Source organism: Lampris incognitus, chromosome 12, assembly GCF_029633865.1.
Source record: "Lampris incognitus isolate fLamInc1 chromosome 12, fLamInc1.hap2, whole genome shotgun sequence".
Lineage (NCBI taxonomy): Eukaryota > Metazoa > Chordata > Actinopteri > Lampriformes > Lampridae > Lampris > Lampris incognitus.
Window position 1 is genome coordinate 51,618,259 of NC_079222.1, and position 15,885 is coordinate 51,634,143.

At 42.9% G+C, this 15,885-nt stretch overlaps 1 protein-coding gene across 1 annotated transcript in view; it reads left to right on the forward strand.

Annotated features, from left to right (window-relative positions):
* Positions 1-15,885, forward strand: part of lrsam1 (leucine rich repeat and sterile alpha motif containing 1) — a 112,478-nt gene that overhangs the window by 24,118 nt on the left and 72,475 nt on the right. Inside the window, exons 7-9 of the mRNA XM_056290978.1 lie at positions 469-553; positions 15,523-15,644; positions 15,760-15,850. Of these exons, the coding sequence (XP_056146953.1) occupies positions 469-553; positions 15,523-15,644; positions 15,760-15,850 (298 nt within the window). The remainder of the gene's footprint in view (positions 1-468; positions 554-15,522; positions 15,645-15,759; positions 15,851-15,885) is intronic.

Genomic DNA, 15,885 nt, shown 5'->3' on the forward strand with positions numbered 1-15,885 from the left:
ATTGGTTACGGTACATGCCACATAACTGCAACGTCCCCAGTTTGATTCAAGCAAGTGACCGTTGTTGCACGTCATACCCATCTCTCTCCCATTGTTTCCTGTCCTCTGCTTCACTGTCCACTATCCAATAAAGGCAAAAAATGCAACAACAAAAAAAAATTTAGAATTTTTTTTTTCAAAATTGTATTCTGCTGTTGTTACTTTGCTTTTCTTTCAGGACTATCATCATTAAAATATCAAAAAGGAACAAATGCCCATTGTGACCACATTCTTAATCAGTCACCTCTCTCAGGCCTTGATTTGTTTTTTTTGGTTAATTAATCTAGAACTAAAATTTGTTGGGGAAATTTTTTGAATATCCAAAGCTTGAAAAAAGGTATTTGGGACAGCCCTAGACTCCAATTTTAAGTTAGAAGTTTCAATCAATTCAACTGATATTCCTTGTTTGGTCATTTTGTATTCTCTCAGGTTTTGAACGTGGCGAAGAACCAGATTAAGGCTCTGCCCGACTCCATTGGAAATTTACAACTGCTGCAGACACTCAATGTGAAGAGTAAGATGCTCTTTTTTGTGTTATTCAGACTTTAGACTACGCAAACTAGCCAGGATTAGACAAACTGACTTTTCTTGTGTTGACGTTTCATGTTTATAATCTTACATGATCAGTCTGTCTTGAGGGGTCTTGGACAGGCTGTGGTACCCGGACAAAATCTGCCATGTCAGATGCTTTGCCTCAACAACTTCTAGTATGAAAGTGTCAGAAGACATGCTCACTGATATTGACCAAAACAAGTTGCGCTTCAGCACAAAAATTCTAGCAGGTATGGCTGGTTTAGTGGTGTGTTTTTTTTCCTTCTTTTTTTAACTGAGAAGCCATTGCCTCCCCAATCTCTGGTGAACTTGGTGATTGTGAAAGAAAACTGGTGTATATGTCACAGTCAAAAGTATGAAAAAAAATATGTCATAGACAAAAAAAAAAATTGAACAAGCATGGTTGGTTTAGTGGTGTGTTTTTTCTTTTTCTTTTTTTTATTGCGATGTCATTCCCTCCCCAATCCCTGATGAATTTGGTGATTGTTTGCAAAAGAAAGCTTGAGTACAGTGCCTTGCAACGGTATTCAACCTTCACATATCAATACATTGTAGAACACCCTTTAGTTGCAATAATAGCCATGATTCTCTTGGGATAAGTATGTACAAGCTTTGCACATTCTTCTGGAGTAATTTTGGCCTATTCTTCTTGGCAGAATTTGTACTGGTCTTGCAGGTTGGTGGGATGGCACGGGATGGCGCCTCTGGACTGCGATTTTCAGTCTGTGCCACAGATTTTCAATGGGGTTGAGGTCCGGACTTTGACTTGGCCACTCCAAAACCTTCACCTTTTTGTTGCTGAGCCATGCCAATGTTGCTTTAGCCTTGTGCTTAGGATCATTGTCCTGCTGGAAGGTGAACCTTCTCCCAAGCTTCAGTTTTATGGCAGACTGCAACAGGTTTTCTTCCAATAGTTCCTTGTATTTCGCTCCATCCATTCTTCCCTCAGTGTGAACAAGGTTCCCAGTGCCTGCAGATGAAAAGCAACCTCATAGCATTATGCTGCTGCCGCCACGCTTCACTGTAGGGAGGGTGTTTTTTAGGGTATGAGCAGTTTTAGGTTTGCACCACACATAACACTTTTGAGTTTTGGCCAAAAAGCTCAACTTTTGTCTCATCTGACCACAAAACCTTTACCCACACCCTAACTGGGTATCTCTCATGCTTGGTAGCAAACTCCAAGTGTGCTTTTATATGCATAGTTTTGAGCAACAGCTTCTGTCTTGCCGCCCTCCCATACAGGCCAGATTTATGGAGAGCTGTGATATGGTTGACTTATGTACATTTACTCCAGTTTCAGCCACTGACCACTGGAGCTCCTTCAAAGCGTTTGCAGGATCATCTGTGGCTTTCATCACCAGCTCACGTCTTGCTCGGACACTTAGCTTTGAGGGACGGCCTGTCCTACAAAGCGTGTAGGTGGTGTGATACAGCTTCCACTTTCCGACAATGGATCCAATAGTGTTCCGTGGGACATCCAAACACCTGGATATTGTTTTGTGTCCCTTTCTGCATTTTAATCACTTTGTCTCTTACTTCAGTATTATGCTCCTTTGTCTTAACTTTCTGATGGAGTTCACGCCCGGCTAATGAACTTTACACTTTTAAACCTCAGAACGGATTACTCACTTCCCTCCACCATCACGGACAATTCATTTCCCTCATTTCATTTTTAACATGTGCCTGCACATTGTTTTTAATGACAATAAATTGAATTGAATTGAATTGAATAAGATTGGAGGCATAATAAGTAATAATAAGTACAATCAGGACTCAGTTCTTGCATTCCAAAAGATAGATGAATGAATTTAATGCCTATAACATTTACAATTTTAAGACAAGAGGTTGGAAAACATGGCTATGGTCACTCTAACAAGAACCCAACCCCCCGATAGTCAAATTTGTACAAAGGTGAGCACAGGTAAGAACTAGGTGTAAGGCTCCAAGAGGTGGATGAGGGAATTGCAGCTCTCGCTCTGCAAAGTTGCAACACCGGGGAACAAATTTATTAAAGTCTGTGTATATTTAGGTGTAGCGATATGTGTACACACAAAACAGGAAACATGCATACGCAGTCGTTTCATCAGATTTATAAAACACGACGTATGTGTGTTCCCACAGGTTTTTTCCTCATACATCTTAGTCATCCTGAAATTGTGAGCATGAGCCTTCTGACCATGCCTAAGATTTACTATAAATGGCTTCCAACACCCCCCAATTGTCTGGGTTGCATATAAAGGGCCAGCATTTAGTTTAGTTTTGAGGAGCAATGGCAGAAACATTTAAGTAGCAATTGAAGAAGAAGAAGCGTAGTTTTACCGACTGTGAACTTGAAATAATGGTTGACCAAGCTGACAGAAGAAGCTGTGTGTTGTTTGGAAGCCTAAACTCTGTCAGTACCAACAAAACGAAACAAGCTCAACAGCACAAAGTAACCACGCAGTGAATGTTAGTTCTGAGCCACAGACCCTGGATGAGATTAAGAAACGTCACACCTGAAGGTGTAAGTTATTCTTACTCCCCAACAATACAGAATAATCTGTATTTATATACATTTTATGTACTGTTTATTTGTTAACATAAAGATCATTATAATTGTTTTAATGCTTAGGGACGAAAATCTTTACTCAAGATAGAATGAAATTAAGGCTTGTCTAAAAAAGGTTGGTAACCACTCACGCATAACTGTGTCATCATAGTGAAGGTTTTTTTTATGCTATAGATTACATCCTAACCGAATGTAGTGAAGAAAGAAGCTCTAAATAAAATGTCATAAAAATTCAAACTCATTATCCTTTTTTGCCAACTTGCCACATAACACTAATCAGACTCAAAAGACTGCGTGGTGTGAAAGATGTGTACTAGTACACAGATTCTCACCACCCATGGATTTTTATACATTCAGAAACCTGTCTAGAAACCTGTGTAGAACCCTGTCTAGAAACGTGTAGAACCCTGTGTAGAAACCTGTGTAGAAACCTGTGTAGAAAGCTATATAGAAACCTGTGTAAGAACCCGTGTAGAAATACGTGTACAAACAGTGTTGAAACCCTTGTGGGAACCCGTGTAGAAAGCTGTATAGGAACCTGTGTAGAAACCTGTGTAGGAACCTGTGTAGAAACTTGTGTAGAAAGCTGTGTAGAAACCTGTGTAAAAAGCTGTGTAAAAAGCTGTGTAGGAACCCATGTAGAAACCCGTGTAGAAAGCCGTGTAGAAACCTGTGGAGAGACCTGTGTAGAAAGCTGTGTAGAAACCTATGTAGAAAGCTGTGTAGAAAGCTGTGTAGAAAGCTGTGTAGAAAGCTGTGTCGAAAGCTGTATTGAAAGCTGTACAACAACCTGTGTAGAAACCTGTGTAGAAAGTGGCGGTGTGAAAGATGTGTACTAGTACACAGGTTCTCAGCACTCATGGATTTTTATACATTACAAAACCTGTGTGGAAAGTGATGTTGGTACAGTCTTCAGTTACACTTTATTTTAAAGGGTCAGAGGGGGTCGGAAATTACCTAGTAATAAGGTGGTAATTATCACATAATTTCTTAGAAATAAGGTTGAAATTACCTTGTAATTTGGGTTAGGGTTAGGGTTGACCGTAAAATTACCTGTAAAAACTACCGCCTTATTTCTAGGAAATTACTAGGTAATTTCTGACCCCCTAAAATAAAGTGTTACCCAGTTTTCATGTGTACATATGGTTTATAACTTTGACCCCAGGCTTCTCACTCACTCACTCACTCGCTCATTGGGGAAGCCGAGGAAGCTCTGGAGCTGCTTCCGTGTGGTCGACAGGTGCCAGTCTACAACAGCCTGGATCTTGCGGCGGTCAGGTCTTGTGGCTCCACTCTCCACGATCAGGCCGAGGAACTCTACCGAAGAGGCATGAAAGGTGCACTTTTCCATCTTAATGAAGAGCCAGTTCTCCAGGAGGCGTTGGAGAACCATCCGGACGTGTTGGGAGGTGCTCCTCCGGGGTCTGGGAGTAGACAAGAATATCGTCCAAGTAGAGGACCACGAACACGTCGATCATGTCCCGGAGGATGTCGTTCATGAGTGCCTAGAAAACCCCTGGGGTGTTGGTGAGGCCGAAGGGCAGAACCAGGTACTTGTAATGGCCTCGGGGTGACTTGAACGCTGTCTTCCACTCGTCACCTTCCCAAATACGGACGAGGTGATAGGCGCTCTGGAGGTCCAACTTGGTAAAGATGGTGGCCCCCATGATGGGTTCGAAGTTGGAGCTCATGAGAGTGAGCGGGTATTTGTTTTTTATGGTGATGTTGAGTTGTCTGTAATCAATGCAGGGCCGGAGCTCTCCACTCTTTTTCTTGACAAGGAAAAAACCTGCTGCCACCGGGGAAGAAGAGGGCCGGATGAACTCCTCGGCCAGACACTCACTGATGTAGGCCTCCATGGCTGCCTTCTCAGGAAGGAAGAGGTTGTAGAAACGACTGGCAGGGAGAGGTGACCCAGGAATGAGCTCGATTGCACAGTCATAGGGATGGTGAGGAGGAAGGGTGCAGGTGCGCTCCTTGTTGAACACCTCACCAAAGTCATGCTAAATGGGGGGCACCAAGGAGAGGTCAGGAGGAGAGGGACTAGGGGGGATCACCGGAGGCAGCGGCCGTGGCATGAGGTGCTCCAGCCAAGGATGTGTCTGGAGGCCCAGGAGATATGCGGGTCGTGGAATTCCAGCCAGGGTCGTCCCAGGATGAGAGGTGTGTTGGGGGTAAGGATAATGAGGAAGCAGATCTCCTCCACATGGTTCCCAGAGATTGTCAGAGTGAGGGGCAGAGTACAATGAGTGATGGGACCCATGGGATGACCGTCCAGGGCAAAGGCAGCGATGGGATTGTCCAGAGGGACAAGGGGAAGATCCACTTTGTGGGCAAAGTCCTTGTCGATAAAACTCTCATTAGCCCCCGAGTCGATGAAAGCTCCGACCGAGAGAGTACGCCCCTGCCAGGCGAGAGTGGAGTCAAACCTGGCGGAACGGGTAGGAGGCAGGGGATGAGAGATTCGGCTCAGCAGGTGACTGATGAGCCTAGTTCTTTTGAGGTCCTTGGGAAGGTAGGACAGGTCTTCAGCAGATGTCCCTTGAGTCCACAGTACATACATAACCCCCTAGCTCTCCGGTGTTCCCGTTCTGTAGCAGAGAGGCGGGTCCGGCTGACCTGCATGTGTTCCTCCTCCAATCCAACAGAAGCAGGGGATGACTGGGGGTGGGGGGGGGGGACGCCGAAGCGCAGTGGAAGTGGTCCCAGACGGTGAAGACCTTGTGGCCCTCGCCCTGCGATGTTCGCGAAGATGATTGTCTATGGCGATGGAGAGCGAGATGAGATGGTCGAGGTCGCGGGGTGCATCGCGAGATACCAGCTCATCCTTAAGAACCTCACTTAGCACATTGTAGAACACTGCCTGGAGTGCCTCGTTGTTCCATCCACTTTGCATAGCAAGGATCCTAACTTCCACGGCGAACTCCACCACACTGCGTACGCCCTGACGGAGCGTGAGCAGATGTTTGGCGGCCTCCTTGCCGCAGACAGCGTGATCGAATACTTTCTTCATCTCCATGGTGAAAGCCTCATACGTAGGACAAGAGGCACTCCCCTCTCCAGTTCAGAGCTACCCCAGGTGAGAGCGGAACCCCTCAGACAGCCCACAAGATAGCGATGAGGGAGCGGTCAGTGGGATAGGAAAGGGGTTGTTGGTCAAACACCAGGGCGCACTGGGTCAGAAAGGCTCGACAGCCCCTCAAGTCGCCGTCATAACGCTCCGGTGAGGGAACGAACGGCCCCCGATGGAATGAAGCCGGCAGGGGAGCGGGGCCGGGAGCTGTGGCAGTGGCTGCGATGACGGGTGGAGCGGAGGCAGCGGCTGAGGTGGCGGCAGTGGTGAGAGAGAGCATAGCGGCGGAGAGCTTCTGGATAGCCTGCTCCAACTGAGCATGTCTGGCTGCCTGGTTGGTGATAGTCTGCAGTTGCAGGGTTACCAAAGAGCTGCTCTCGTCCGAAAGAGACCGGAGCTCCTGTACCTGGTCTTGCGAGGCTTGATGGGCCGTGACCATCTCCCGGAGCTGCCCACACTGAGCTGTGAGAGAGTGGGCTTGCGTGAAGAGGGTGCGGCACACCGGGTCCACTTGTTGTCCTCTGGGTTGAGTCTCCAAGTGGGCTGGGTCCATCTTGGCCAGATCTTCTGTTAGGGGTTGAGCAGGAGGACACAGACGGCCACTCAGGAGGCGGAGGACTCTTAATAACATTTAATGAAAATCAACAAAGGGAAAAAATAATGGGGGAGAGAGAAATGCGGGATGTGCTTGCTAGCTAACCTACTAGCTAGCTAGCTAGCTAAGCTAATTAGAACAACTAATGTTAGTCTACAGTACAGGGCTACTACACAAGGTCAAGATCAAAAATGCAAATATAAAGATGAACAATAAAGTTGAACAATAAAGATCTGAACAGATTAATTATTGTAATATTTACAATATATACTATACTAGAACCACCAAAAACTACTATAGTAATCATTAATTTATCTTAGGCTAATCTCTTTTTCTTAGCTTTCTTATCTTATCTTTCACAGCGCTTTGAATACCAAAAGGTATGATGACGATTGGAGAACAAGTCAATATAGGATCGGAAAGGCTGAACTGGTGTTCTCTGATTGGTTAGACAGGTGTCATCATTGTCAGTCAAGGAAAGACTGGGTGAAGCACCGTTTCACTGGGTGGGCATTAAAACGCGTCATAAACCATAACTGTCCAATCAACAACGTGTAAGGTAATACGTCAACTTACATTCACTTACATTGGGTTAGTAAGGCAGAACGCTCCTCTGCGTCACCTGAGGAGGGCGCTGTGTTGCACAATACCAACAACACTTTTTTTTAAAGCGATATTTTTTTTGTTTGATTCACAGAGGAAATAGTCATTCTAATGAAATATTGGCATCTAAAAATGAGGTTTTATGTGATGTTTTTTGTTTGTTTTGTTTTTGTCTTATAGAAGCTTCCTCTGATCAAAGGAGGTGATTATCAGTAGTGTCATCAGTAGTGATTATCAGTGGTGTCATCAGTAGTGATTATCAGTAGTGTCATCAGCATTGATTATTAGTAGTGTCATCAGTAGTGTCATCAGTAGTAGTGATTATCAGGAGTGGTTATCAGTAGTGATTATCAGTTGTGTCATCAGTAGTTATTATCAGTAGTATCATCAGTAGTTATTATCAGTAGTATCATCAGTAGTGATTATCAGGAGTATTATCAGTAGTGTCATCAGCATTGATTATTAGTGTCATCAGTAGTGATTATCAGTTGTGTCATCAGTAGTTATTATCAGTAGTATCATCAGTAGTTATTATCAGTAGTATCATCAGTAGTGATTATCAGGAGTGATTATCAGTTGTGTCATCAGTAGTGATTGCACATACAGAAAACCATCGGTGAAATTTCTCTTTAAGACAACAATCTGTATCATTATTGGGCTGTACATATAAAATTGACTTTACTTGTTCTTATTTTTCTCCAGTGCAATGAGCCTGACCTGTCATGTAATATTTTCCTATATCATTATTTGTTTGACAAACATATTTCCATCACCTGTTTTTTGCATAAAATATTTATTGACAAAGGGGGATGGTGGACAGCTCATTCAGTTGTAAAAGGTTTTTAGCAATACTATGAAAGTTCTGTTGACATTTGTAGTTTACATTCTGCTTTTTTTCTTTATTTCTGATTTTTCCCTTTTTCTCCCAATTTAGTGGCCAATCGATCCCTATTTTAATTCAAACACCACCCTCGTACTGCATGCGTTCGCCAACTGCATCTCTCCGGCCGGCAGTCTCGAAGGAGACGCCTCGCCACTTTCGTGACAAGGCGACTCCAGGCCGAACCACTGCTTTTCCTCACACACACACAGCCGCATTCATGTGACAAACACAAGCCAACTCCGCCCCCTCCCGAAGACAGTGTTGCCAATTATTGCTGCTTCATCGAGTCCGGCCATAGTCGGATCTGATGAGACCGGGGCGCGAACCCCAGTCCCCAGTGGGCAACCATTCTGCTTTTTTAATTAGGTAACGTGCATAAAAATGCTTGGATGGAAACATGGCTTTGTGTTTCCCCATTCTGTGTTAAGTTTTGAAAATTTATTATTTTGAAAATGAAATAATTTGACATCAAATGTCTTGAATCAGTTTTTCATTCTAATGAAAAAAAGAAAAACAAATTGTTAATCACAGTTGTTTGCAATCCAAGTAATCATCATCTCGTATTCCATGATTGGGGCAGATAATTTACAGTGCCCCAAGCCAAGCAAGAAACTGTTGTGTTGCATGTGACTCAAAGTTTAAGCCTGGGGTGTATGATCCAACATTCAAAGAATGGGCACAAAAAGTATTACGGCAATGTGTGCAGTTCCAGAAAATGGTGAATTTATGAGCTTCCAAAATTTAAAGGCAAAATATGGTCTTGAAAGTAAAGACTTTTTTAGATACATGCAGTTAAGAGACTACTTTACAAAACAGGCAAGGTCGGAACCAGATGAAACCTCAAATAATGTGACTGGGGTGATTGTGGATGCATACCAACAGAAGGGGCTTAGGGTCATCCCTGCTTTGTACCAAGCAGGAGGGACTCAACTCTCTACATAAAAGCAAAATGGGAAGCAGAGTTAAAGATTCAGGTAACGAAGGAAGAATGGTACCAAATGTGTGAGACCCAATGTACATCCTCACAAACTCACAAATATGGAGGGAATTTTGCTGGAAGAATCTAACTCGCTTTTTCATAACACCCAAAGTAAAAAGCAGGCAACTTGCTGCACAACAACAGTGCTGGAAGCTGTGTGGGAGCATGGAGGCTGACCACTCGCATGTTTTCTGGAAAAGCACAAAGATAAAGTTATGTTGGCAGAATCTTAACGTAGGTATCAACAATGTTTTGGGATATGAAATCCCAAATCCCTGCCCTGTGATGTATCTTGGTAACATCGGTGATGTGATGAGAGAAGATCGCTACTTGACTGAAGTTTTACTTGCAGCAAGTAAGAAAGCCGTTACCAAAAATTGGCTTAATGTTAACTCTCCAAAACAGGAACAGTGGATGGAAATTGTGTTATGGAAAAGTGGACATACATTTTGAGAGTCCAAAAGAACTGGGAAAAATGGAACATTTATATGAGAAATGACACTGACTAAATGAATGCCTAATTAAAATATTTGTTTGAGGGGGTGGACCCGGACACCGAGCATGTGAGACGTGCTTTTCCGCCTCTCTGTTGTTTTGTGACACATTTCCTTTGTAAATAGTTTTTTAACAAGATTTCTGGACGCTGGGCGTCTTACTTTTGTTCATTAACTGGTTTGGCTTACTTGTTTGTACTCTGAATCGGCAGTGTCTTCCACTAAATAGAAAGTTGATTCCATGCGTACAGGCCGCAGCAAAACTTCTCACTCAACTGAACCACCGCCACCTCCAGATGTAGCTGCTAATGTGGCTAACACGTCTGATCTACGGGCCCTCCAGTCCATGCTGGACTCATTGAAGGAGGACATATGTGGTAGAATCAACTCTTTGGCGACTAAGAGCCGAAATTCAGTCGATACGCACGGAGTTGAAGAGTGCTGCTGAACCATTGCAAACTATCCACGAGCTGGAGCGAGCGTCGAGCGACCACAGCGACCAGCTCTCCTCACTCGAACCCACTGTGCTCAAGGCACAAGGGAAATCACTGACCGACAAATGTGAAGATTTGGAGGGGAGGTAGAGGAGAAACAACCTTCGATTGGTGGGACTCCCCGAGGGTTCGGGGGAATTGTGTCCAACGGAATTCATTGGCCGGCTATTGAAAGACTTGTTAAGCCTGGATGAGGAGCCTCTACTCGAAAGAGCTCATCGCACCCTACGGGTTAAGGGGGGGGGACACCTCATCCGTTTATCATCAGGGTCCATTTCTTCCACGTCCGGAATGAAATTTTACGTCGAGCCAACGAAATCGCCCGCGACTGCCCCCTACTCTTTCATGGCTGCAAGAGGCTCTTCATTTTCCCTGACTACACCATCGCGGCTTCAAAGAAAAGAGCTGCGTCTGGAGGAGTGAAATACGAGCTGCGTGCCTGTCCTGGTGTTAAGTTTGGGTTGATATTTCCTGCAGTTATGACTGAAAACCACTCTGCCGAATGGTACCACGCATACGTTTGAAGACCCGGCCATCGCCCCGACCTTCATAAACAGTACCCTTAAAAAAGCGGTTTCTCCGACAGCCCCTGTATAATGGGAACGGCAGGTTCACAATTTGTGTCCACTGTTTAATACAGTTCATGTAAATGCTGCACCATTTCAACAGTGTTATAATTTACTGTTATTTTGTCACTCGACTCCAGAAGAGGTTTGACTTCAGGTGTGCGTTAATGTGTATTAGAGTTAGTGGGGTATGCGCACGTCTGGTTTGGGAGGATGCATCAGCAGGGGTGGGAGGGGTAGGGGGGCGGGTATGTTTACAGCCTCTTTTGTGTGGTGTTGTTTGTACTGTTGTGTCTGTAGCCTGGTCACCGCATTTTAAAATCTTTCTCAGGGCATCTTTTACAGTGTTACTATTCATTTCACACCCAGTACCAGTTTATGAAGCCACCCGAGGCTTCACAGCAGTTTGGAGGAGTGGTAACATTTTCCAGCTGGGACTGTAGAGGCTTAAACCAGCCAGTTAAACGCAGTAAAGTTCTTGGGCATCTTCAACATCTGGGAGTTCATATTGCTTTCCTTCAGGAAACCCACCTTAAATTATCAGATCCTACCAGGTTGCGGAGGAGGTGGGTCGGACAATTGTATCACTCATCATTTGAGAGCAGATGTAGAGGTGTGGCAATTTTAATTCATAAGTCAATTAATTTTATTAACTCAGATGTCGCTTCTGATCCAAATAGTAGATTTGTGTTTGTAACAGGGACACTTTGGTACCCCGGTAATTCTGCTTAATGTCTATGGCCCTAACTGGGACAACAGTTGCTTTTTTAGATCAATACCCGACCTGTCCACATGTCATCTTATTTTAGGGGGGGATTTCAATTGTTGGCTTAATCCATCTTTGGATTGCTCATCAACCAAAAACGCAGTACCTTCAAGCTCAGCTAAAACCATTCAGTCTTCTACGGAAGACTTCTCACTCACAGATCCCTGGCGCTTTTTTAATCCATCTGGTAGGACGTGCTCGTTTTTTACTCACGTTCATCATGCCTTTACACGTATTGATTACTTTTTACTTGACAATCGGCTCATCGCATCAGTGATAACACCCGACCACCCTGGCATTTGAATATTTCTTTATTGTCAAATGAAGAGTTTGTCGCTTTTATTTCCCGGCAAATTGACTTTTTTTTATGAGTGTTAATAAGACACCGGGGATTCAGCTTCTCTACTGTGGGAGACATTGAAGGCTTGTCTAAGGGGATAAATTATTTCGTACTGTGCTCATGAGACCAAAATCAGACGGAGGAGATTGGCAAATTTAACCAAACAGATCGATGATGTGTATTCTGTCGCTCCATCGCCAGATTTATATAAAGAACGCCTTTTATTGCAAGCAGAATCTGATGCTCTTTCTGCCACCCACACCGAAGAATTATTGTTCAAATCCAGATGTACTTACTACCAATATGGAGACAAAGCACATTAGCTATTCGCCCATCAATTAAGACAAGCATCGGCTTCACATCAAATCCCACAAATTCAAACTCCGACAGGTATAACCACGGATCCCAAAGAAATTAATGAGCACTTTAAACAGTTCTATACTTTTCTTCATTGTACGGAGCAATCCAACGATCCCTCTGCTTTTCACAGTTTTTTCGATTCGCTTGATATTCCTCAGGTTGACCCTGACTCGGCTGTGAGACTGGACAAGCCTATCACTATAAAGGCGCTTGACAAGGCTGCTCACACTATGCAGGCAGGTAAATGCCCAGGTCCTGACGGCTACCCAAGTGAATTTTATAGGAAGTTTTTCGATAAATTAGCACCAATTCTTATTGACATGTATATGAATCCTTTCACTCTCTCAAATTGCCACATACACTTACTCAGGCCTCAACCTCTCTAATCTTAAAAAAGAACAAAGACCCCCTCTTATGAGGGAGCTACCGTCCAATAAGTTTTCTGTCAGTTGATTTGAAACTTCTCTCCAAATTATTAGCGATGCGTTTAGAATCTGTATTACCATCTATTATTTCCCCCGACCAGACTGGTTTTCTTCAAAACAGACAGTCCTTCTTCAATACTAGACGGCTTCTCAGTGTCATGTATAACCCTCCTCTTCATCAGTACCAGAGGCTGTGATCTCACTTGATGCAGAGAAGGCCTTTGACCGGATTGAGTGGGGCTATCTCTTCTGTACTCTGGAAAAGTTTGGCTTGGGTAAAACTTTTATTAATTGGGTGAAATTGCTATATACCTCTCCCACAGCCTCAGTCAGCACTAATAACACCCACTCTGACTACTTTCCTCTTTTTCGCTCTACTTGTCAAGGCTGCAACTTGAGCCCATTACTATTTGCAATAGCAGTTGAACCATTGGCCATTGCTCTTAGATCAAACCCTCTTATAACTGGTGTTACTAGATTTGGTGTCGAACAGACGACCTCCCTCTATGCAGATGCTTTACTTTTATATGTATCTAATATCTCTGTTTCTATTCCAGCTGCCCTTGAAATTCTTAGTTCATTCGGTAGAATATCAGGTTATAATCTTAACTTGAATAAAAGCGAGCTGTTCCCTCTGAATGTAGAAGCTCGTAACTTTCCCTTGCACACTTTGCCTTTTAAAATTGCTCCATTTGGCTTCACATACCTTGGCATTCATTTCACAGATAAATTTGAGAGCTTATTTAAATCAAAAATTTCCCCCTTTATTGAGCAAAAAGACTTTGAACGCTGGTTATTATTGCCCTTGTCTCTATCTGCACGGGTTAATTAAGTAAAGATGAACTCCCTACCAAAATTCTCATACCTTTATCAGTGTTTACCAATTTTTCTGACACAATAATTTTTTCGCAAAATTGACAGCTTGGTGTCAAGAGTTCATCTGGAACAAAAAAGTCCCTAGGCTTGGTCGAACTTTATTACGAAGACCAAATCATTGGAAGGCTTGGCTTTGCCAAATTTTAGATTTTATTATTGGGCAGCCAACGTAAGAGTATTACAGTATTGGACTCAGTATGAGTACTCCCCTTCATCACCTGCATGGCTGGATTTAGAAACCTCTTCTTCTAGTCCTGCCTCCTTGACAGGTCTTGCATATGCACCTTTAAGCTTCTCTTCTTCTTCGTACTCTAAAAATATTATTGTTAAATCATCACTAAGGATCTGGAACCACTTTAGATGACATTTTGGCTCACAGTCTTTCTCTATGGGCTTCAGTTGCAGCTAACCCTGTCTTTCCCCCCTCCCTGATGGATAGAGGTTTTTTTCCACTGGACTACTCTGGAAATTCAGAGATGTATATATAGGAAACATGTTTGCATCATTCGAACACCTATCTGAGAAATATTCACTTTTAAAACTTTTTTTTTGATACTTGCAAATCCTTAGTTTTGTCTATAATATTAGTTCTCAATTTCCCAATCTCCCAGATGCCACTCCTATTGACCCCTTTTTAAGACCCTCACCTTGCACAAAGGGGATTATATCTGCTATCTATGGTCTGATTTCCTCGCTGCGCCCCTCTTCATCACAACATATTAAAAGGGGATGGGAGGAGGACCTGGGAGTAGAGATCACAGACGACCAGTGGGAGGTAATTCTACGGCGGGTCCACTCCTCTTCAATTTGTGCTAGACATGGATTGATTCAATGTAAAATTGTACACCATACACATTTAACTAAAGTTAGGTTAGCTAAGATCTATGATAACATTGATCCGACCTGTGACAGATGCCATCAGGCCCTGGCCACATGTAGTCACATGTTTTAGTCCTGCCCTTCCCTATTCAATTTTTGGTCAGAAATTTTTAAAACAATTTGAAATAGTGTTGAGAGTCCAACTAGACCGACAGCTTTAACAGCTTGCTTTGGTGTCCCTCCTGCTGACCTGCCATGACCATCACATGAAGCAGACCTGGTAGCTTTCACAACTCTTCTGGCCAGGCGCCTCATTTTATTACGATGGACATCACCCACTCCTCCATCTCACTCTGTGTGGCTCAGGGACATTTTGTATTGTATTAAGATGGAGAAAATAAGATGTGTCACAAAGGGTTCAACAACCAGATTTCATAAAACATGGGGTCCTTTCTTTAAAATTGTTAAGGAACTGCAGTCACTTGACACCCCATAAACTTGGGGTAATCTATTTACATGTGTGGTGATATGGGTGTAACCCTTAGCTATTTTTTTTAACATTATATTTTTTTCTGTATAATCTATAATTTCATTTTGTAATATTGTTTATTTGTCTTGAGTATACAAGCTGTGTCTTCTCGAATTGGCTAGGCGGCCAGGCTATATGTCTGTTTTTTTTCCTCTTTTTTCTTTTTTTTTATGTTGAATTTTGGTTGCTGTTATTTTTTTGTTTTTTCTCTATGTAAATATAAACATTGACTTCATATGTGTCTGTATAACATTTTGATTGTAAAATTTCAATAAAAAAAGTTGTGAAAAAAAGAAAACATTTGTTTGAATATCAAAATATTTCCAGACAACTATTTATTGTTTTTTTTTAAATTATTATTATTTCTATCTGTTTGTATATTTTACTGTATTCTTTTTTTGTGTTGGTGTTGTTGTACTGTTCTGTTTATAGCTTAACTTAATAGAAATTATTTAATGAAATAAAATTAATTAATGAAAAAATAATAAAAATATAAGTGAAAAAAAAACAAGGAACTGTTGTGTTCCACTGAGGCGGGCCTTTACTAATGGTATGAGAATAATCACATCTTTATCTAACAGGTAACCATCTCAGTGAGCTCCCATTGTCCACGGGCACCATGCGTAGTTTACGAACACTAGACCTGAGTGATAACAACATTTACCAGCTTCCCAAAACTCTGGCCTATATCCGAACTCTAGAGGTTAGTGTGCACGCACACTCATTCATGTGTTTTGCATTTGCAAGTGTACTGCAAGGCCATAAGCATTACATGAGTTGTGTTTGTGTTTCCTGTGTGATGTGTTCATGTCTGACAGAGCTTGACACTTGATGCAGCCATGATGTCCTATCCACCTGCGTCTGTATGCACAAAAGGCACAGAGAACATCCAGCGCTTTTTGTGTGCTGGTGAGGAGTGATTTGCCCTGCAGAAATTCACCAAA